The following is an 18,338-nucleotide window of genomic DNA, read 5'->3' as shown; positions in this document are numbered from 1 at the left end:
TGTGGCTAATGTTCATATCTGCGCTCAACTTGCACAGCCAGAAGTGACTGAATGGCTGTGAAGAGAGCTATGAAGAGAGCAGTAAGAACCTTTGTAAAGACTTCCTTTGCTGGGAAATGCATTGGATGGAGTTTTATCAGGCTTTTTTTTTTTTTTTTTTTCCCTTCTTGTACTTTACATACTTGCACGATACATAAAATAGTCGTTTGGCAATACTGTGAAATACATATATATCATTTTCACAGAAAGATCTGTATATTTTTTCTTCACTCCCCCCCCCCAAAATATCTTGAATTATCTTATGAAAAGATGAGAATTTTCAGATGCACTGATGACAAAAGGCAGAATAGCAGATGTCATTTCATTTCAAAAAGGTGAGGGAAGAAAAAAAAGCATAGACATTTCTATGGTAGATTTTTGACTATGATTTGGTGTAGTGGCATCTAATTTAAGTCATCACAGCCTTTTCCTGGAGCTGGCCCCGGGAGACATATAAGCCTTTTCCTAACATGTCCCATTAGCATGTGCTAGTTATAAAAGGGTGTGGGAACCAAACTTGGATTAAAAATGAAATGAAGCTTAGATCTAATATAAAGGAAATGCCTCTAACTACTAGAAGGTCCTTCCACAAGTCAAAGCCCCTCATTCCCGCTCTCCAAAAGTATGTCTTTTATAGCCATTGGCTTATATCATTATTATAAACTGAATTTTATTTTTTAATTTAGTACATACTTTAATGACAGTTCTTTATAGAAAGCTTTTTTTTTTTTCTTTGTCAATAAGTTTTCTTGTTGTTGATAATGATTTTGTGAAGTTATTCAAATGTTGCAACCTAGTGTATACTCTAAACATTCATGCAGTGACCAAAATGAGACTTTCTTGCATAAAAGACTAAGAAAAAATTATGAAGTAAATTTTAGGAGAAATTCTATTCAGGTTTGCTATATGATAAACTTTGCAGGAAACATGCTATGTGTATTTTCATAAAATTTTATCTTAGGGATTTCAAACAGAAACATTTAGCTTTTTTTTTTTTTTGCAATAAATTCTAGCAATTCAATTGTACATATTCAATAAGATTATAAAATCATGAGAATGCATAATGCTAAATGTTATAGTAAAATACATTTATCAAACCACTAACATCTTCCTCTTCAATGGAAGTGTGGTGAACCGTTTGTTAAATAATGAATAAATGATTTAAAAATCAAAGGTATGATGAGAAGGTCACTTATTTACTCCCTACTGAAATGAATACCCAGGAGCATTATCTATCATGAATAAAAATACACATTTGAGATTAATAGGTAAAACAAAAAAGAACAAATATTTAAACCTACAAATGAAATTAATATCTGTGTTCCTGTATATGTATGTATGTGTAAGATGTACATGATAAAATATAGATATATATTTAACATGTATAGTGGCATACATGTATATACCTGTTGTGGTTTAACCCGGCCGGTAGCTAAACACCACACAGCCATTCGCTCACCCTCCCCCCTCCCTCTCTGGGATGGGGGAGAGAAATGAGAAAAAAACTGAATCCTGTGGGTTAAGATAGAGACAGTGTATTAGGACAGAAAAATAAAAGAATAATATGTACAAAACAAGTGATGCACAATGCAATTGCTCACCACCCACTGACCAATGCACAGCCTATCCCCCTACCCCGGCTAGCTGCCCCTATATATTGTTCAGCACAATGTCAGATGGTACGGAATACCCCTTTGGCCAGTTTGGGTCAGCTGTCTGTCCCCTTCCAGCTCTTGCTGCACCCCCAGCCTGCCCACTGGCAGGACAGAGGGAGAAGCTGAAAAGTCCTTGGCTTAGTGTAAGCACTGCTCTGCAACAAGTAAAACATCAGTGTGTTATCAACATTAGTCTCATCCTAAATCCAAAATGTAGCACCCTACCAGCTACTGGGAGGAAAATTAACTCTCTCCTAATTAAAACCAGGACAATACCAAGGAATGTAGTGTACAGTAAGTATCATAGAAAATGCATAAAAAATGAATTAGTATTTGTTTTCATAATAATGAACAAGATTATCAGTCTTCCTTTCTCTTGCCTCTAGACTTTGGAGTTTGGTTTGCCTATCAAAAATACAGAAATAGATGTGGTGTCACAAATTACTAGCAGTTGCAGAGATATTGATGTTTCTTGATATATTGGTTAGCACTGCAGGTTCAAAGTAAACATGTTTGTAATCACAACTGTTTTGCTATATTATGATTAATTAAATAAAATACTTGAAAAATATGTAAGAATTAAGTATCACAGGGTCTTGCAAAAGAAACTGATTCCTTTACTAAAAATTACAAATTTTGTCTACGCTGGAATGTTCTGTAGTTTTTAGACATGCAAAATGTAATCAGTATCATAAATTAAAAATAATAATAATAATAATACCTGAAGTAATATTTGGTACACTGTAATTAGTACTATTTAAAAATTGGATCTGTTTGTGATTTTTTTCCCCATCAAGTTCTCAAACTTTTGAATTTAAAAGGGTTGCTTTACAAAACTCTCAAGTTGTAGGGAACCCACAGCTGAGGCACAATCGTTAACTCATTTGTCAATTAGAAATATCTGGTCATGTATTTTATACATGCTACTATTACCAGGTTTCGTGATGTACCTTTGTTTTATTAATGCAGTTTGTAATGCATTGCTTACATGGAAGGACAAATGATGAAGTTCTATACTGCTTTCCATTAACTGAAGCTAACGTGTCATGTGGTGAGCAAAATAAATAAAATTTAAAAAGTGAAAGGATGTAGTTAATTACAAAATATGGCTTTGGCCTTGGAACTTCTCATATGATGCTGTAAAAACATGAATTAAAGATCTAAGAATTGTTAGATTCTTAGTCTAAATATAACAAACAAGAAAAAAAAAATCCAATGATTTTCTACATACAAAGCAGGAAAAAAAAAAAAAAAGAAAAGAAAAGAAAAGAGGAAAAAAAATTGAAAAAGTTAGACTGAATTTCAACCCAGGCTGTGGGTTGTGTACTGAAGACTGTGGTTAGGAGGTCTCACAGGACAGAAGGCTACAAGATTACAAAAATTCAAGAATGAACTAGAAAGAAAAATACATGGAAGGTTTTTGTACAGAGTCCGTAGCTGGTTCAGGGCTTCCTTGAGTGGAAAGGACTTGTCAATTTAAGGGGTGTGATGCTAAATCTCATTCAAATTCTTGTACATAATATCTGTTTGTTATTGTTATTTTTACCAGAACGCGGCTATGACGGAAGAAATTCTAGTGTACTTTTAGAGGACTGTAGGCTTTTTTTCATTTGAACTCTAATTTGATTTCAAATATATGTTACATATAAGAAGCTTTCATACGGAACTGGAAGTTATGACATTGTTATTAGAAGGGTCCTTAGATTATTAGGCTATTGAAGTCTTTTCCTAAAGTCAAGAATGACAGTCATATAAAAGTAACTTCTGCAGGTTTGCACCTACTTAAGTGGAGTTATAACTACAGAAGTGTTGTCAAGTTGCAGGTGGTTTAAGTAATAGTGACAGGAATGATTCCATGACTGCCGTCCAAAATCTTTATGTAGCTGATCACCTTGTGACAATTTCCACATCCCTTGGAGAGCTAAGAGTAAGCAATTCCCAGGGACAAGGCAAGGCAGGAAATTCTGCTGGCTTCCAGGGTCCTGCTGCTTCAGGGTGAGACAGAATTTAGGCAGTTAGTATTTAGTAGCTTTGTCATAGGGGAACCCGGCAGTTTCAGCCTTGGCTGTCTTCCTTGGCCAAAAAGCATTAGAGGCACCACTGCGTGAAGCAGATGAGAGGTAGGATCAGGAATATACAAACAATCCTGAGATTGCCCTCTAGCCTCACACTGTTTTCTGCATTAATTAAGAAATGAGCAGCAGTTTTAGCCAACTGCACCCCTAGGGATTCAATGATACCTAAAATGCCTTTCAAATAGTAAACAACAACAACAACAACATTTTTTTTTCCTTCTATTACTTGCCGTTTTATGAGTCCCCATAAACCAGGAATCTTCAGTTAAATATTATACCTGTTTAAAAATTCCATTGTAATTCCATTGTTTGGCACCAAATGTAATTGGTTGTTTCTTTTCTGAAAAGGGTTAGAAAATTAGGAAAAATACAGTTATGTGAAACAGTGCAATGCATGTTTTATTATCTTGGTGAAATATCACATTAACATGTTGTGGTCACTGCTATATTACTTTGTTGGCAATGCTAACAGATTTGAGCTTCCTCAGGCAGCAGATGACCTTCACTCTGTGGACAAATATTTTATTGATGGCTTTTTGCAGACTGCAAACAATTCCTTCAGAAAAATAATAATTAAAAAAAAAAAAAAAGACTATATGGCAATGTGACAGTTGTTTCAGCAGCAGTCCAACTTTTAATTAAATCTTTGAACAGATATTTAAAAAAGAAAACACTGTTTAGTGAAGATAATGCACTGTACTTTTGTGTGAGCAGTAATTCTATGTTAATTAATGTATTTCCTGTGCATTCATGCCCTGTTTATCCTTTTTCACACTCACTACAGAAACTCAGCTCCCTTGTTTCCTTGCCATTTGCAATTCTCTTTAGGCCTTGACTATTGTTTCATTAGGTTCTCCTCATGTCCCATGCCCAGTTCTTTCCCTGCCTTACCAACAGCAATACCATATACTGAGGAGATGGACCAGGTCTACCCTCCATGTAATGCCGAAAAGACCATGACAGAGAGCTACAGATTCTTAGAAACGGGGTAAGTGAGATGTAGTGTTGAGGTTTGAAGGGTGCAGAGTGCCATGTAGAAGTGATGGAATGGACACTGGACTGTTGGGCTGGATGAACCACTGAAAAAGTCCCCAGTCCTTCTGCCATCCCCATGACAAGGTCAATAACACTTCCTGAGACACATCCTGATGTGTTTCTAATCCAATCCAAAGACCTTTAGTGGTGGTGACTCCCCAGGCAATGTATTTCAATATTTAATTGTTCTTACAATTAAAATATATGTATATATAAGCTTAATCATTCTTTCTATTTCTTGTCCTTTCCTATGTTTTTATTCTTTGATTGATTTTTCAAACAATTCTGCTTGTTACACTTTTTGTAAGTATTTCCGAGGTTTTATATACCTACATAGATGTTTCTAAATAGTTTATTTGACCTTTAGTCATAGTATGTTTCTAATATTTCCTATGTATTCCATTATGTGTTTGGAATCAGGAAAAGTTTGTCACTTAGAGAACGTTAATATTCTTTTTTCCATAATGAGGTGCTTTTTTAGTTTTTTTTTTTTTAATTATTATTATTTGTTTTTAAACTAACATCCTTAATATTGTTTCTTTTAAGGCACAAAAAACACTCCTTAATTGCTTTCCCCCTTAGATAATTTTTCCTTGATATCTTACTATTAAATTTCTAAGTTTTTTGAAAACAAACTTTTTATTTCTTTCTTAGTCCTTCTTCTTATTCCAATCATCAAGTTATATATTCATATTTTAATTGTGTTGCCCCCAGCAGTAAAAACAAATAAGGAGAATAATTCCTTCTTATTGCCTTAAGACTTTCTCTATCAATAAATCATGGAATAATAATAATAATAATAATAATGGACAAGCTAGATCATGCTCAATCTTCTTTTCCCCAAAAAATGTCACTATAGTTTAAATCTTATGTTATAAACAAGACTCATAGTATGGATTTTGCCAGTTGCTCATAGTAAACCTCATACTGAATAAAATAAATTATTTAGCAACAAAGATGTTGGATATAGTTTTCAATAATAACAACTTGGTCTTGTCAAGGTCTTATAAGCAAAGTTGACTTGAAATAGAAATGCAGGCTTTTATGAAGATTTGGTATCACATTGAATATTTTTCTAGATCCCTTGAGCAAAGGCAGCAGACTTTCATGTGTTCCAAATCTGTGCAGGTATTTTTATTTATTTATTTATTTATTTTTATTTTTTACATTTACCATAGGTTAAACATATAGAGTAAACTGACTAAAATATTATTCAGAGCAGCTTACCAACTGATATTGAACTTAATTTTGAATGTCATTTTATAAGCAGTAAGGACTAAATCACATGAGAATCAACTAATTGGCATTATCAAGAAGTCTGTAAAAATAATTACTAAAGCAGAAGTCTTTGAGATTATGAAGCATTGGACTGCCTGGAACACAAGCAGCAGGCAGCAGAAATTCTATAAACCAGGAGTTTTGCCAAACATTCTCAGGCTGAAGGCCAAATGATTTTTTTAACCTGACCAGATTTTCCATATTGAACCAAGCAAATTGCAGCCCAAGGAGTCCTCACACGTGTACATTCACATTGCAAGTGAATGTCTGTCTTTTTTTGGTGTCTGTATTAGAGACCAACAAAAATGTATGCTAATGGACTAAAAAAAAAAAAAAAAAAGTGAAAATGCTGGAAATGGTGCTTGTATAATGCAATTTATGAGGTGATGTGCATAATGTACAAACTGAGGTTTTGCTGCTGCAAAAGTTTACATACGTTATTAACATTATGTACATGAGTAATTTCTGAAGAATCAGATCCTACAAGTGTCCCTCAAGTCACTGTTAGCTGAACATTTTATGACTGCAAGACTCAGCTTGCTTATCAAAAAGTATGGGAATAACTTCCTGTAAGAAAATAAGTCTAAAACAACAAAGGTTTTTGTAAATTTGCTTTAACATCTCTATAAGCATTTGTATTCATAATGCTGAAGAATAGTTACATCTAAGTGCATGATTTATGCTTTTTTATAGTCATTATGCCGACATTCCAAAATAGCCCCTAAACCAATATTTCATGATTTGTATTAACAGACTTGCAGTGGTCTCATAAAATCATCAAAATAGATTCTATGATTTCAGTTCTTAGATCTATGTGAGAAGTCATGCAGGAGCAGATATGAGAAAAGAGAAAAGGAAATTGTACATGGAGCATGACCTTAGAAAGTACATCACAATGGCTGAAATGAAAAATGGACAGAGACCTGACTGTTCCGCTATGACCACTCAGGCAGAGGTCACTCACATAGCAATGTCTAGGACAGTGCTCTGTAATTATAAGTGAGGAGGGAGGGAGGAGGGGAGAAAGAAAGAAAATTTTTGCTAATGTGGTTGTAACCATCCCATTAAAAAGAAGCCCAAATAACCATGGATTTGATCAATTACTACAACTGAATCTTTTTGAAAGCTTTTAATGTTTGTTTAAGTAAAATTTGGAGTAAAGATTTAAATGTGTTTTATGTATTTAAATGAAAATATATTTCATTTAAATTCATTTAAATTAATTTCATTTAAATTTATTTAAAATGTATTTAAATGAAAACCAAACCTGATCCACCAAACATAAGCCAAGTTGTACAGATACATAGCTGCTGTCTGCTGCAGCTGCTTCTGAAAGAATTACCCAGAGAGAGAAGAGAGAGAGATTGTATTGGATATGTATCTAATGAGTGATGATTTATTTCGTTGTGGAATATGATTTACAGTTTTGACTACAAAAAGGGTACAGATGGCTATGTGCATTGGTCACATTCAATTGCCCAAGATATGTGATCATTCAGTATAAGCACATCTACAAACATGATTACGTGATTTAAATGAAAATTTTCTTACCTGCTGAGGGAGGATGGGGTCCCTTGTGCGTGTATGGATCTGTCCATGTTTGCTGTACAATTCTATCTTTGTTTGAGATAGAACAGTACAGAATGATGAATAACACAGACACACACACTTTTTTTTTTTTTTTTTTTTTCAGAATAGTATAATTTGCTGTCCATATGTTCTTGGTAAAAAGCTGATTTCAAATACTTGAGTTATGGAAACTTCATACCTAGAACTGTGGTCCAACAGGTGCTGTGGATCATGTTAAATGATTTTATCGCTCTTCTTTCAAGTAGGAAAAAAAAAAAAAAAAAAAAAGTGACATAAGAGTGTCAGGGAGCAATAGTCTGTAAGACTCCTGCTGTGGTTACCTGTGATGTGAGGAAGTAATTCAGAAGATGTAACTTGACACTTGAGACTCTTTCTTATAGCTCCTGAAACAAAACTCAGGAGAAAGAAGAGCCTTTCAAGTTGAGGGACTACTGTTCTCTAATAATATATATGAACATGAATAAAATTGTGGACGTGAATAAAATTGTGAACATGAATCTTGGCCTGGTTTGAAGCTGATGTGCATGGGCAAAGAGAAATAGTAATCAGGTTTTGGTCATAGTTCTGCATATTGTATTCAGGCTTTTCTGCACACAGAAATTGCAGCAGCTGAATTCATATTGCTCCCAAACTTGGTTTGGGCACATTTACTTCGGTTTAGGTAAGCCTTATTGCAATTTAGCAGAACCTTGTTGCCAGCTGGTATAAGCAATGCTGAAATAAACCTGATCTTCATTCATTGAAACAAGTACCTTTATAATGTTGCATCAAAGCAGGGCAACTTTGGCAAAATACTGATTATTGATGGCGCATCAAACTCTCTTCCTCTCTCACTTATTTTCTTTTTTAATCTCAAGAGTGTTTTTATTGTTGATTTTTTGCTCTTTTTGTTTATCTGTTTCATTGTTTTCAGTGGTGTCTTTTCTCCCCTTCTTACAATTCATGTATTAAATTCCAGTGTCTTGTTAAGGAATAAATTCATGGACACATTGTTATAATCTGTCTAGGCCTCCACAACTTGTGAAAGTTTGGGTTATGCAGGTGCTATTTGCTCCCTCAGTAGCCATAGAAACTACATATACATAGTAGTAGAAATTAACTGTACACACACACACACACACACAAAAAAAAAAAAGGCACTCCACTCTCCATTTGCTCTTTCTTTGGGATTGGTTTATTGGTTTTGGAGATCCTTCGCCAGTTGCTAGAGGGCCAGGAGTATTGCCCATGGTACTTCTGGACCTTGCACAAGCAGTGACAGGTCAACACACACGCTGACTTCTCAGCAGCACTTGCAGGTCTAATTATTTGTGAAATACTGGTTTGTGGAATTTTCTTTCTGGATTAATTCCTTGGGAGTTTTTAAAACATGTCTGTGCAAGATACTGGGAAACAAAATCTAAAGATAATTCTATTGAAATTTTTCAACTTTATGACCTATAACATGATAATGGTACTGCTGCTGATAATTATTTTATTTTAAAGCAAATCTAGATAGAAGTACCCCTAGGGCTTAAGATAACTCCCCATGTTAGTGGGACTAAGGACCAGCAGCATTTATGCTTGTAACTGTAGGAATAGGGACATGCTGTGTGACTACTCAGTCTTCTGGTTCCTTGGTGTCAGGCTGCAGAAAACCTGTACATGTTCAGTCTCCTTCATAGAACTTGGCATGCAAGTTTTGTTGAGGCTCAAGTCCAACAGGACCTTTGTCCAAGTGACAGGCAAGTCCATCTAATGTGAAGAGCAGCTTCAGCCCCACTCTTGGTAACTGGTGTGAATATTCCTAGGGACTGCATCTTGTGTTGTCTGTGAGCATCTCTGAAGCTCCTGGTCAGACCTACTTGCCCTGTAGACTGTGAATGTTCCAGATGATAACTGAAGATATAAAGGATGTCTATTGGGTGGTGTATGATGCACAGATCTTTCATTCCCATGCCTGCATGCTCAGAGCAGTGCAGTTGCAGCCACTGAAATAATATTTCCATTAACGTATCAATTTTTACAGAATGAAGATAATTTTTTAGAATTTAGACTGTATAGGAGGCAGCTGTCTCAGTACATCAACTATTGCCTCTAGCAATAGATTTCATGCATAATCATATTCCAAATAAATCTTTCCCTTGCTTTCTGAATTGGAAATCACCAGAGGCTGGGAGGATGTTCCAGAAAGTTATCACTGTATGTTTGTCCTGTGTTAATATTCTTATGTAGTCACTATTTTTTTTTGGCCACTGTTATAAATCGGATACAGGGCTAGATAAACCATTTGATTTTACTAAATAGTTCCTTCTTAATGTTCTTAATCTTAAGCAATGAGCAGAAAAAAAAAATAAAAATAAAAATAAAAATCTGGCAGTTGTCAAATAAATTCCCTTCAACATTACAAATATTTTTATATCAATTTACATATATTGCTTGTTCATTATGTTCTATTATACTCAGTTAACACACATACATGTCAGTGCTTCTATGCAGAGCACCCCTCCAGCCTCACAAAGATGAGATGCCATGCTCTTTTGTTTCTTTCAAAGGTCTGTCCAATATTTTTCTTATCAAAGACTCTCAAGTCAATTCTAGACTTTTATCCTTTCTGAAAATAAATTCTGAATTCCATTATTCTCAATGTCTATGCATATGATTGTTTAAAACTAAATAAATAATTTAAATATTCCTCTTAAAAGTGTACTAGACAACCAGACGGTACTGTTTTGAGATTTTAGATTTACTACCAATGTTTGCTTTTACAATCTCCTCTAAGTTCTCTGTGACAGCTTATCTAGGTTGTAGATGTACTGTACCAAAAATAGAGACACTGAACAAGATGCCTGCAACCTGGATTACTGTCTCAGTCCTGGCACTTGACAAATATATTTTTTTCTAATAAGCTTTTGTCAAGAACAGGCTAGCCACTTTTGCTCAAAAGGAACCTAAACTAATAAACTCATTTAGATATGGGTTGCCCAGTGAATTACATGCCTGACCATCTGAAACCTCCCTTCCCCATGTCCCTGATTCTGTGGAACAGGGGAGCATAGAAAAAGGCATTCCCATGGCTGCATGACACACTTTATAGTACTGCCAGTTCCAGGAGCATTTTTCATTTCTGCTGTTGCCCTATTCTTTCACAAGGAGACAGCTCACAACCCAATTTGTTCTTAAGACAATAAATCTGTTTCCTACCTAAATGTTCATCTTAGTGAACCACAGTCTAAAACAGGTTAAGGAAAACAAATTCTTATTTGTTCTTTCTCAGGACAGGCAGGTTTCACTTGGACAGACCTGGGCTAAGCTTGTCCTCTGCATTTTTCTATTCTGAATAGTATTCCAGATCCCCAACATTACTGTATGTATAAACAATAATTTGAGGTGGCTAGATTTTGTTGCTGTTCAGTTACCTGATTGGTGTGCTTTCCCAGAGATGTGAAGATTTTTTAACATAAGGAGGAGACATTGTAACTAAGGAAAAAGAAGGCCCAGGACAGAATCAAAGGAGAATACTTGCTTATTTATATTCTTCAAAATCACTCATAGTTCTGAATTTAAACTGTTGTCATTGTCCTAGGGATCTTTTCAAAAATCATCATTACAGAGTAGAACAGAGGACTTTTCTAGGTGAGGACTAGAGGAGAGACCATAGAGACACTGAAAGACTGTTGATGTGAAGTTCTTAAATACAGGAGAGTTGTGGGCTCCAGACATCGAGTGGAGTCATGAAACAGTCTTTCCGTAGACTTCAACTGAAGAAGGGTTAGAAGAAGGGTTTCTCCTGTGGCATGCTTTTCTGATGGTCATAACATCAGAATTTGGTCATTTCTTTGATTTCAGTGCATGTGCTATTTCCTCAAGCCTAATGACTTATATATATATATATATATATATATATAATATATATATGTAATTTCATCATAATTCCATCAGTTGTTTTTAAGTCTTTTTTTGTGTGTGTGTGTATGTGTTAAGACAACTTTTTTAAAAATTTATTTTTATTTTTATTTTTTTAATAATAATTATGGAAAGAAACATATTACATTGAAGCACAAACTGAACTTTAGACTGAATATCTGTTCTGGCCCCTAAAGTTTTCTGTGCATTTCTAAACAGATTTGAGCCTATAAAATTCATACTGATAGCAATAGAAACATTTTCAATTTAAACAATTCTGAATGAAAATTCCACTTTGTTCATATCCCAGATTTTATGGGGCAGATCTCTTATTTAACATTACATGTATTTGCAGTGTAAAATTACTATTAGTGTGCTCAATAGTGGCCTGTCTTCCATATTTTTTTGGTAAAAAGTTTGTATCAAAACTAATGTGTTGCTTAAATGATGTGAAGTAATGCCAGACACCCAGAGATTTCAATGAAGTTATTATTTATTTGTTTACAATAATAAATGATCTGTTTGCATTCAAGTCATTTTCCAGAGTACTAGCTGAGTTCAGCAAAACAGTTCTAGAGTAGAAAGAGCCATGATATTTATGATTTTGAATGATAACGACTGGAACTTTCACTTTATTTTAATAAGTTAATACTGTCATGTGCAAACCTCCTTATATACCTTGTATAATAAAATAACTGTCATTTTGCATGTGGAATTAGGTATGTGATGATTATATAAAAATGGACATTCTTCTGACTCTAAATATGAAAAGCTGACCTTTTAAAACACCTTAGCAACTTTTGGTGTTATCATAAATCTTAGCAATTCTTTAATGTTGCAGTTTTTTGCTTGCATACATTATGTTAGTTCTTCTACGAGTCAACTTTTGTTACAGGGAAATTTGGGCCTGGGGCCAGGTAGAGCTTTGGAGAGCTTTTAAGTTTGAGAGCCTGTTTCACAGCTGTAAAGCTCCCCAAAGCAAAGTGATCCCAGAAGAATATGTTTCCCATTACCCAAATCTCTACCAAATCATGCCTTGTAGCTCTAAAATAATTAAGACTTTGGAAGCCCCAAGAGGTCTTTTTTGATCCATGAATGAAGTTACCCCAGGTTCAAATAACTAAAACCTGACTCCCTCTTAACCAATGAAACACAACACCCCTCCATTTGTCAATGTAACACAAAGAGAATGCTCCAAAATGTCAAAGTCTTTACACTTTAATGGATTCAACCTCAGGATATGTCAAGAGTTTTGATTGCATTTGTTGGAGATCAGGCTGAGGTGTCTATGCAAGTCCCTAGGGCAGAAGGGTTAACATTATATAAAATATGGTGTTAAAAGACACATTGCTGTTTTGCATTTGAATGATGATGAACTTGATAAAATCAGAAAAAAACTCGTAAAGTCTCTTGTGTTTCTGTTGTGTTGCTAGCTTCTTTTGTGGCAAAGAACACTCTAATTAATTTCAAGAGCAGGGGGTCTGCTGTAAGATAGGAAGTACATGTTTAGTGGGAAAGGTATCATACCATGGTATTTTTGAAGCCTTTTTTTAAATATATATATATATATATTACTATTCAACTAAATTGATACAATGGCAATGGAAAATATCTTGCAAAGAGATATCAAGGAGTAACAATAAAAATTTTTCCAGACTCACTGAAGGAAGAAATCCACTGGCAAGATTTGGCTAGAGAAATAACAGGATAGGGTTAACATGAAGTTTGGATATTTCTAAGAGAAGTTCAGAAAGAGAAATGGATGATATTCACAGGCTGCGATTCCTATAAGATGAAACTCATAGGAAACATAATATCAACATAACTTACTTTGATTTTCTTTCAATATTTATCAGGAAAAATCCAATGTCTTTTAAGTTTATTAAAACCTTCTGTGGGATGATGCAATGTCTTTCTAGTGTGTACTTTCTAGTCTACTTTTAAAGACCAACTTCAAAGAAGGGAAATATTTGGAGGATGCTAACTTCTGAAAATTTATTCCTGTATTGTATTTGTTTAGTGATTTGTGGATAGTTGAAATAGAAAGTGGAATATGTAGTGTGAAGGGACAACTAAAATCACTTGGGCCTCTTAGAATTTCAGTGTGCTCATAAATCAGACATTCATAAAAAATTAATGATGCTTATATGTAATTTCTGATGAAATTTTAATCCTTCAGTTATTTACACTTGCAAAATATCAGAACTAAAAGTGACATTAACCTGAAAATTTTGTTCTGAAGCAAGTCTATTTATTAGAATTTCTGATGTGTTACAAGCAGTATTATTTTTTATACTTCCATATTATAATACAGCATAAGCTTATTACTTAAAGTATTCACTTAAAGAGCAAAACAAGTAAGCTTGTTCCTCAGATACCACAAAGGTATTTATAGACTTTCTGTTTAGCGCATGCATATTTATGCTTGGGCTACCTACTGAATGAAGATACTGAAATAAATGTGGCTTAAAAAACATTGTACATTAAGACGGCCAGTGTGCCTTATTTCCATCCATATGAAAGTTTAGAACCTCTTTTAGAAGATACGTGAACTGGTAGGGATTTTTTTTTTTTTTTTTTTTGCAAATACAGTTATGTTCACCTCATGCTGATGTTCTGTCAGTTGGCAGCAACTTCAGACATTGGCAACTGAAGGCTAGACTAGGCTGATGGATAAAGGTTTTACAACCTGTAGTGTCACTATGCAAATCAGTATAAAATTGTCATTGAAAACTTCCTTTGTGCTGAGAGTACCCAGATTTCAATTGCTTTGCTTGCTCAGGCCTGCTGCAGTCTGAGCATGTGTAACTCTCTTGGAGACCAAGACCAACTTTCCCTGTCTATACCATAAGGACCCCAATTCCAGTATACTTTTACAGAATCTGCTCATGACACTGACAGGTCCAAGATTCCCTCAAGATGCAGCAGCATACTTTTTGTTATAGCACACACACTTGGTATTTCTCCTTCTCTCCCCTTGGGTATAATAGGTTATAATAGGTTAAGAATGACAGAAGTTGTTCAGGAAACACCTGAATCAGAAGACTTTATCTGTATTTTACCTAGCCTGTATTTTACCTTAGCTGGCCAAGCCGCTTTCCATCATTTATCGGCAGTCCTGGCTATCGGGGGAGGTCCCACTTGACTGGCAGCTAGCAAACATGACGCCCATCTACAAGAACGGCCGGAGGGTAGACCCAGGGAACTATAGGCCTGTTAGTTTAACATCAGTGCCAGGGAAGCTCATGGAGCAGATTATCTTGGGTGTCATCATGCGGCAGTTGCAGGGCAATCAGGCGATCAGGCCCAGTCAGCATGGGTTTTTGAAGGGCAGGTCCTGCTTGACAAATGTGATCTCCTTCTATAACAAGGTGACACGCTTAGTGGATGAGGGAAAGGCTGTGGACGTGGTCTATCTTGACTTCAGTAAGGCATTTGACACCGTTTCCCACAGCATTCTCCTCAAGAAACTGGCTGCTCTTGGCTTGGACTGGCGTACACTTTGTTGGGTTAAGAGTTGGCTGGATGTCCGGGCCCAGAGAGTTGTGGTGAATGGAGTCAAATCCAGTTGGAGGCCGGTCACTAGTGGAGTCCCCCAGGGCTCGGTACTGGGACCAGTCCTCTTTAACATCTTCATCAATGATCTGGACGAGGGGATTGAGTGCGCCCTCAGCAAGTTTGCAGATGACACCAAGTTAGGTGCGTGTGTCGATCTGCTCGAGGGTAGGAAGGCTCTGCAGGAGGATCTGGAGAGGCTGGACCGATGGGCCGAGGTCAACTGCATGAAGTTCAACAAGGCCAAGTGCCGGGTCCTGCACCTGGGACACAACAACCCCAAACAGAGTTACAGGCTGGGAGATGTGTGGTTAGAAAGCTGCCTGGCAGAGAAGGACCTGGGAGTAGTGGTTGACAGTCGGCTGAATATGAGCCAGCAGTGTGTTCAGGCGGCCAAGAAGGCCAGCAGCATTCTGGCTTGCATAAGAAACAGCGTGGCCAGCAGGTCCAGGGAAGTGATTGTTCCCCTGTACTCGGCTCTGGTGAGGCCGCACCTTGAGTACTGTGTTCAGTTTTGGGCCCCTCGCTACAAGAAGGACATGGAGGTGCTCGAGTGAGTCCAGAGAAGGGCTATGAAGCTGGTGAAGGGTCTGGAGAACTAGTTTTACAAGGAGTGGCTGAGGGAGCTGGGACTGTTCAGCCTGGAGAAGAGGAGGCTCAGGGGTGACCTTATCGCACTCTACAGGTACCTGAAAGGAGGCTGTAGCAAGGTGGTGGTTGGTCTATTCTCCTACGTGCCTGGTGACAGGACGAGGGGGAATGGGCTAAAATTGCGCTGGGGAGGTTGAGGTTGGATATTAGGAAGAACTTCTTTATGGAAAGGGTTGTTAGGCATTGGAATAGGCTGCCCAGGGAAGTGGTTGAGTCACCATCCCTGGAGGTCTTTAAAAGACGTTTAGATGTAGAGCTTAGGGATACGGTTTAGTGGCAGATTTGTTAGCGTTAGGTCAGAGGTTGGACTTTGTGATCTTGGAGGTCTCTTCCAACCTAGACTATTTTGTGATTCTGTGATAGCGAATGTCAATTTAATCTGAAGTTGCATAATGAGCAACAAGAGCTAGGACTAGAATTGAGATTTCTCAATGACTCTATAGAGTCATGTTCACCTCTTCAGGTAAAGGTTTCCTCTCATTTCTTGAGTCCTTTATTCTATTTCTTTATAGAGGTATAAATTCAACAGGAGGAATGAGAAAACATTTTCTTTTTCTTGGGATAGATTTTACTGTGGCAGTTGGAACATTAAAAATAATGAATATGGGTGTGAACTCCCCTAAGCTGGGGACAAAATTGAATTTCCCTAAACAATTTATATGTTGAGTTTATCTTTTTTTTTTTTTTTTTTTTTTTTTTTTTGGAGGCTGACTTTAAAAAAGAGGTTTTACAGACATCACCACCTGTTTCTCTGGCTACATTTTACATACAAGCTAATTTTACATACATTTACATCTGGCTACATTTTACATACAAGCTAATCTTGCTCAATACTTTGAGGCACCCAGTTGGGCGCCTCACTTCAGGCAACAGTCTTTAATACCTGGCTCTGGAGATAGACTCCAGACTATAGATCTTCAGTTAGGAACACAAGTATGCAATTGCACTTTGAATTGAAATGCTTACTCTATGGAGAAAAAAGTATTTTTCTATGGAACTGTGGCTGCAGTTCCCTGCTGGGTGTTCTAGTTCCCTTGGACCTTCTTTTGAATATCTCTTTTTTTTTTTTTTTTAACCTCTACATCTTAAGGACCTGTGTAGAGTAAATGGCATCTGGGTTCCAATTTGTAAGCAGGCACTTTAGGCACTGCACTGTGGATCCAGCGTGGGGTTGCAGTTGAACCTGTGACCCAAAGATGTAAAGATCCATGTTATATTTCCTGGTTTTTGAGTCATCCAACTCCGCCAAACATATTCTTACTGTTACTAAAAATGTACTGCATATTGACTGCTGACAGGTTAGACTCTCTTTGTCTCATTGCTTCACATATTACCAGGATTTGTACATCAGACCTGGCAGTGTTATTCTTTTGTTCTTGATCCTCTGTGCTTATATTTCAGGATTAAACAAAAATGTTTCTATATATGTATATAAAGGCAATATAATCAGATTTATTGTCATATTATCTAATTTTTCTATTAGTCAAATGTATAATTGCAGGCCAAATTTTCAGCTGGCATGAGTTCCTTTAATAAATCATCCTTCTTGGATGTGAAAAAAGTGCATTGATTTGTGCTTTGAGATTGCATGGATTAAATTTGACTTCAGCTTTTCATTCGGTGCATTAATCATATTTAGCAAAAGACCTACACAGACAGTATGTTATAAGGACTGGATATCAAGTGTTCTGCTTCCTGCAGGTAGAAAGCTGCATTGTCAGTAAGCAGCCAGTGGAATGTTATTTTACTTTAATGTTACCATGTGAGAAAGCTGACAATTATCATATTTCATGTGATTTTTTTATTTTTTTTTTCAGGAACATTGGGTTTTTATTCTATACTGATATTAGAAAAAAAAAAATATGCATCCAGCTATTGGAAAATAAGGAGTGTTTGTTTATTTTAAATAGAAAAAAAATAAAAATGGGTTGGATGGTTTCTGAATGAGAGTGATTAATCATGCTCTGCATGTGCTGGGTAAGAAGTACTTAATTTATCATTTGAAGAGTTTTATAAATAATATGGAATGCTGATGACTAACATCACCAAATTAAAAGAGTAGGATTAACATTTTGGTACTTTCTTAATTATATGGGACAATATTTGTGGTTTTGTTTTAAATGCTATAATATCAACTTTAAAAATTTATTAAGAGAAGTATTAGTCTGAGGAAGGAACAAGGAAGTGGCATGTTCTTTGAATTCTTTCTAGAATAAAAATGGTTTTGTTATGTGTACATTTATTTTACTTTTTTTTTTTTTTTCCCGTTGTTTCTTCTTCATCATCCATTCTGCCTTTCTTACCTGCCTGAACAAACACACTTTCACTTCCACAATCAATATTTCATTCTCCTGATTTTCAGCATCATTCGTATTCCTTGCATTCCTTTTCAGCAATGCACACTTGCTCAGTCTTATAACAAAAAAACATGTATTGTGGTTAGGCGGTAGAGGTCAGGACTAGTCTTGCGTCACAGGTCAAACAAGATCACTTACATTCTTTATCAGGGTCATTTCTTCTCCCTGGGTGGGATATGAACCTTTTTTTTTTTTTTTTTTTTTTTTTTTTTTTTTTT

The 18,338-nt window shown here is 36.0% G+C and overlaps 1 protein-coding gene and 1 long non-coding RNA gene across 3 annotated transcripts in view; one reads left to right on the top strand and one right to left on the bottom strand.

Moving 5' to 3' along the window:
- Positions 1-18,338, top strand: part of AGMO (alkylglycerol monooxygenase) — a 203,776-nt gene that overhangs the window by 141,145 nt on the left and 44,293 nt on the right. Inside the window, exon 13 of one of the 2 annotated variants that reach the window (XM_035318412.1) lies at positions 4,667-4,757. The exons of the other annotated variant lie outside the window; for it this stretch is intronic. Within the exon in view, the coding sequence (XP_035174303.1) occupies positions 4,667-4,729 (63 nt within the window). The 3' untranslated portion in view covers positions 4,730-4,757. The remainder of the gene's footprint in view (positions 1-4,666; positions 4,758-18,338) is intronic. 2 annotated transcript variants of the gene reach the window in all.
- On the bottom strand, positions 979-3,095 carry LOC118162308. Its single transcript, XR_004748386.1, has 2 exons — positions 1,971-3,095; positions 979-1,445 (listed from the first exon to the last, which is right to left on the bottom strand). It is a non-coding gene; the product is annotated as an uncharacterized LOC118162308 (long non-coding RNA).

The sequence above is a fragment of the Oxyura jamaicensis genome, chromosome 2 (genome assembly GCF_011077185.1).
Source record: "Oxyura jamaicensis isolate SHBP4307 breed ruddy duck chromosome 2, BPBGC_Ojam_1.0, whole genome shotgun sequence".
Taxonomy (NCBI): domain Eukaryota; kingdom Metazoa; phylum Chordata; class Aves; order Anseriformes; family Anatidae; genus Oxyura; species Oxyura jamaicensis.
This window is presented reverse-complemented; position numbering and strand designations above follow the sequence as displayed.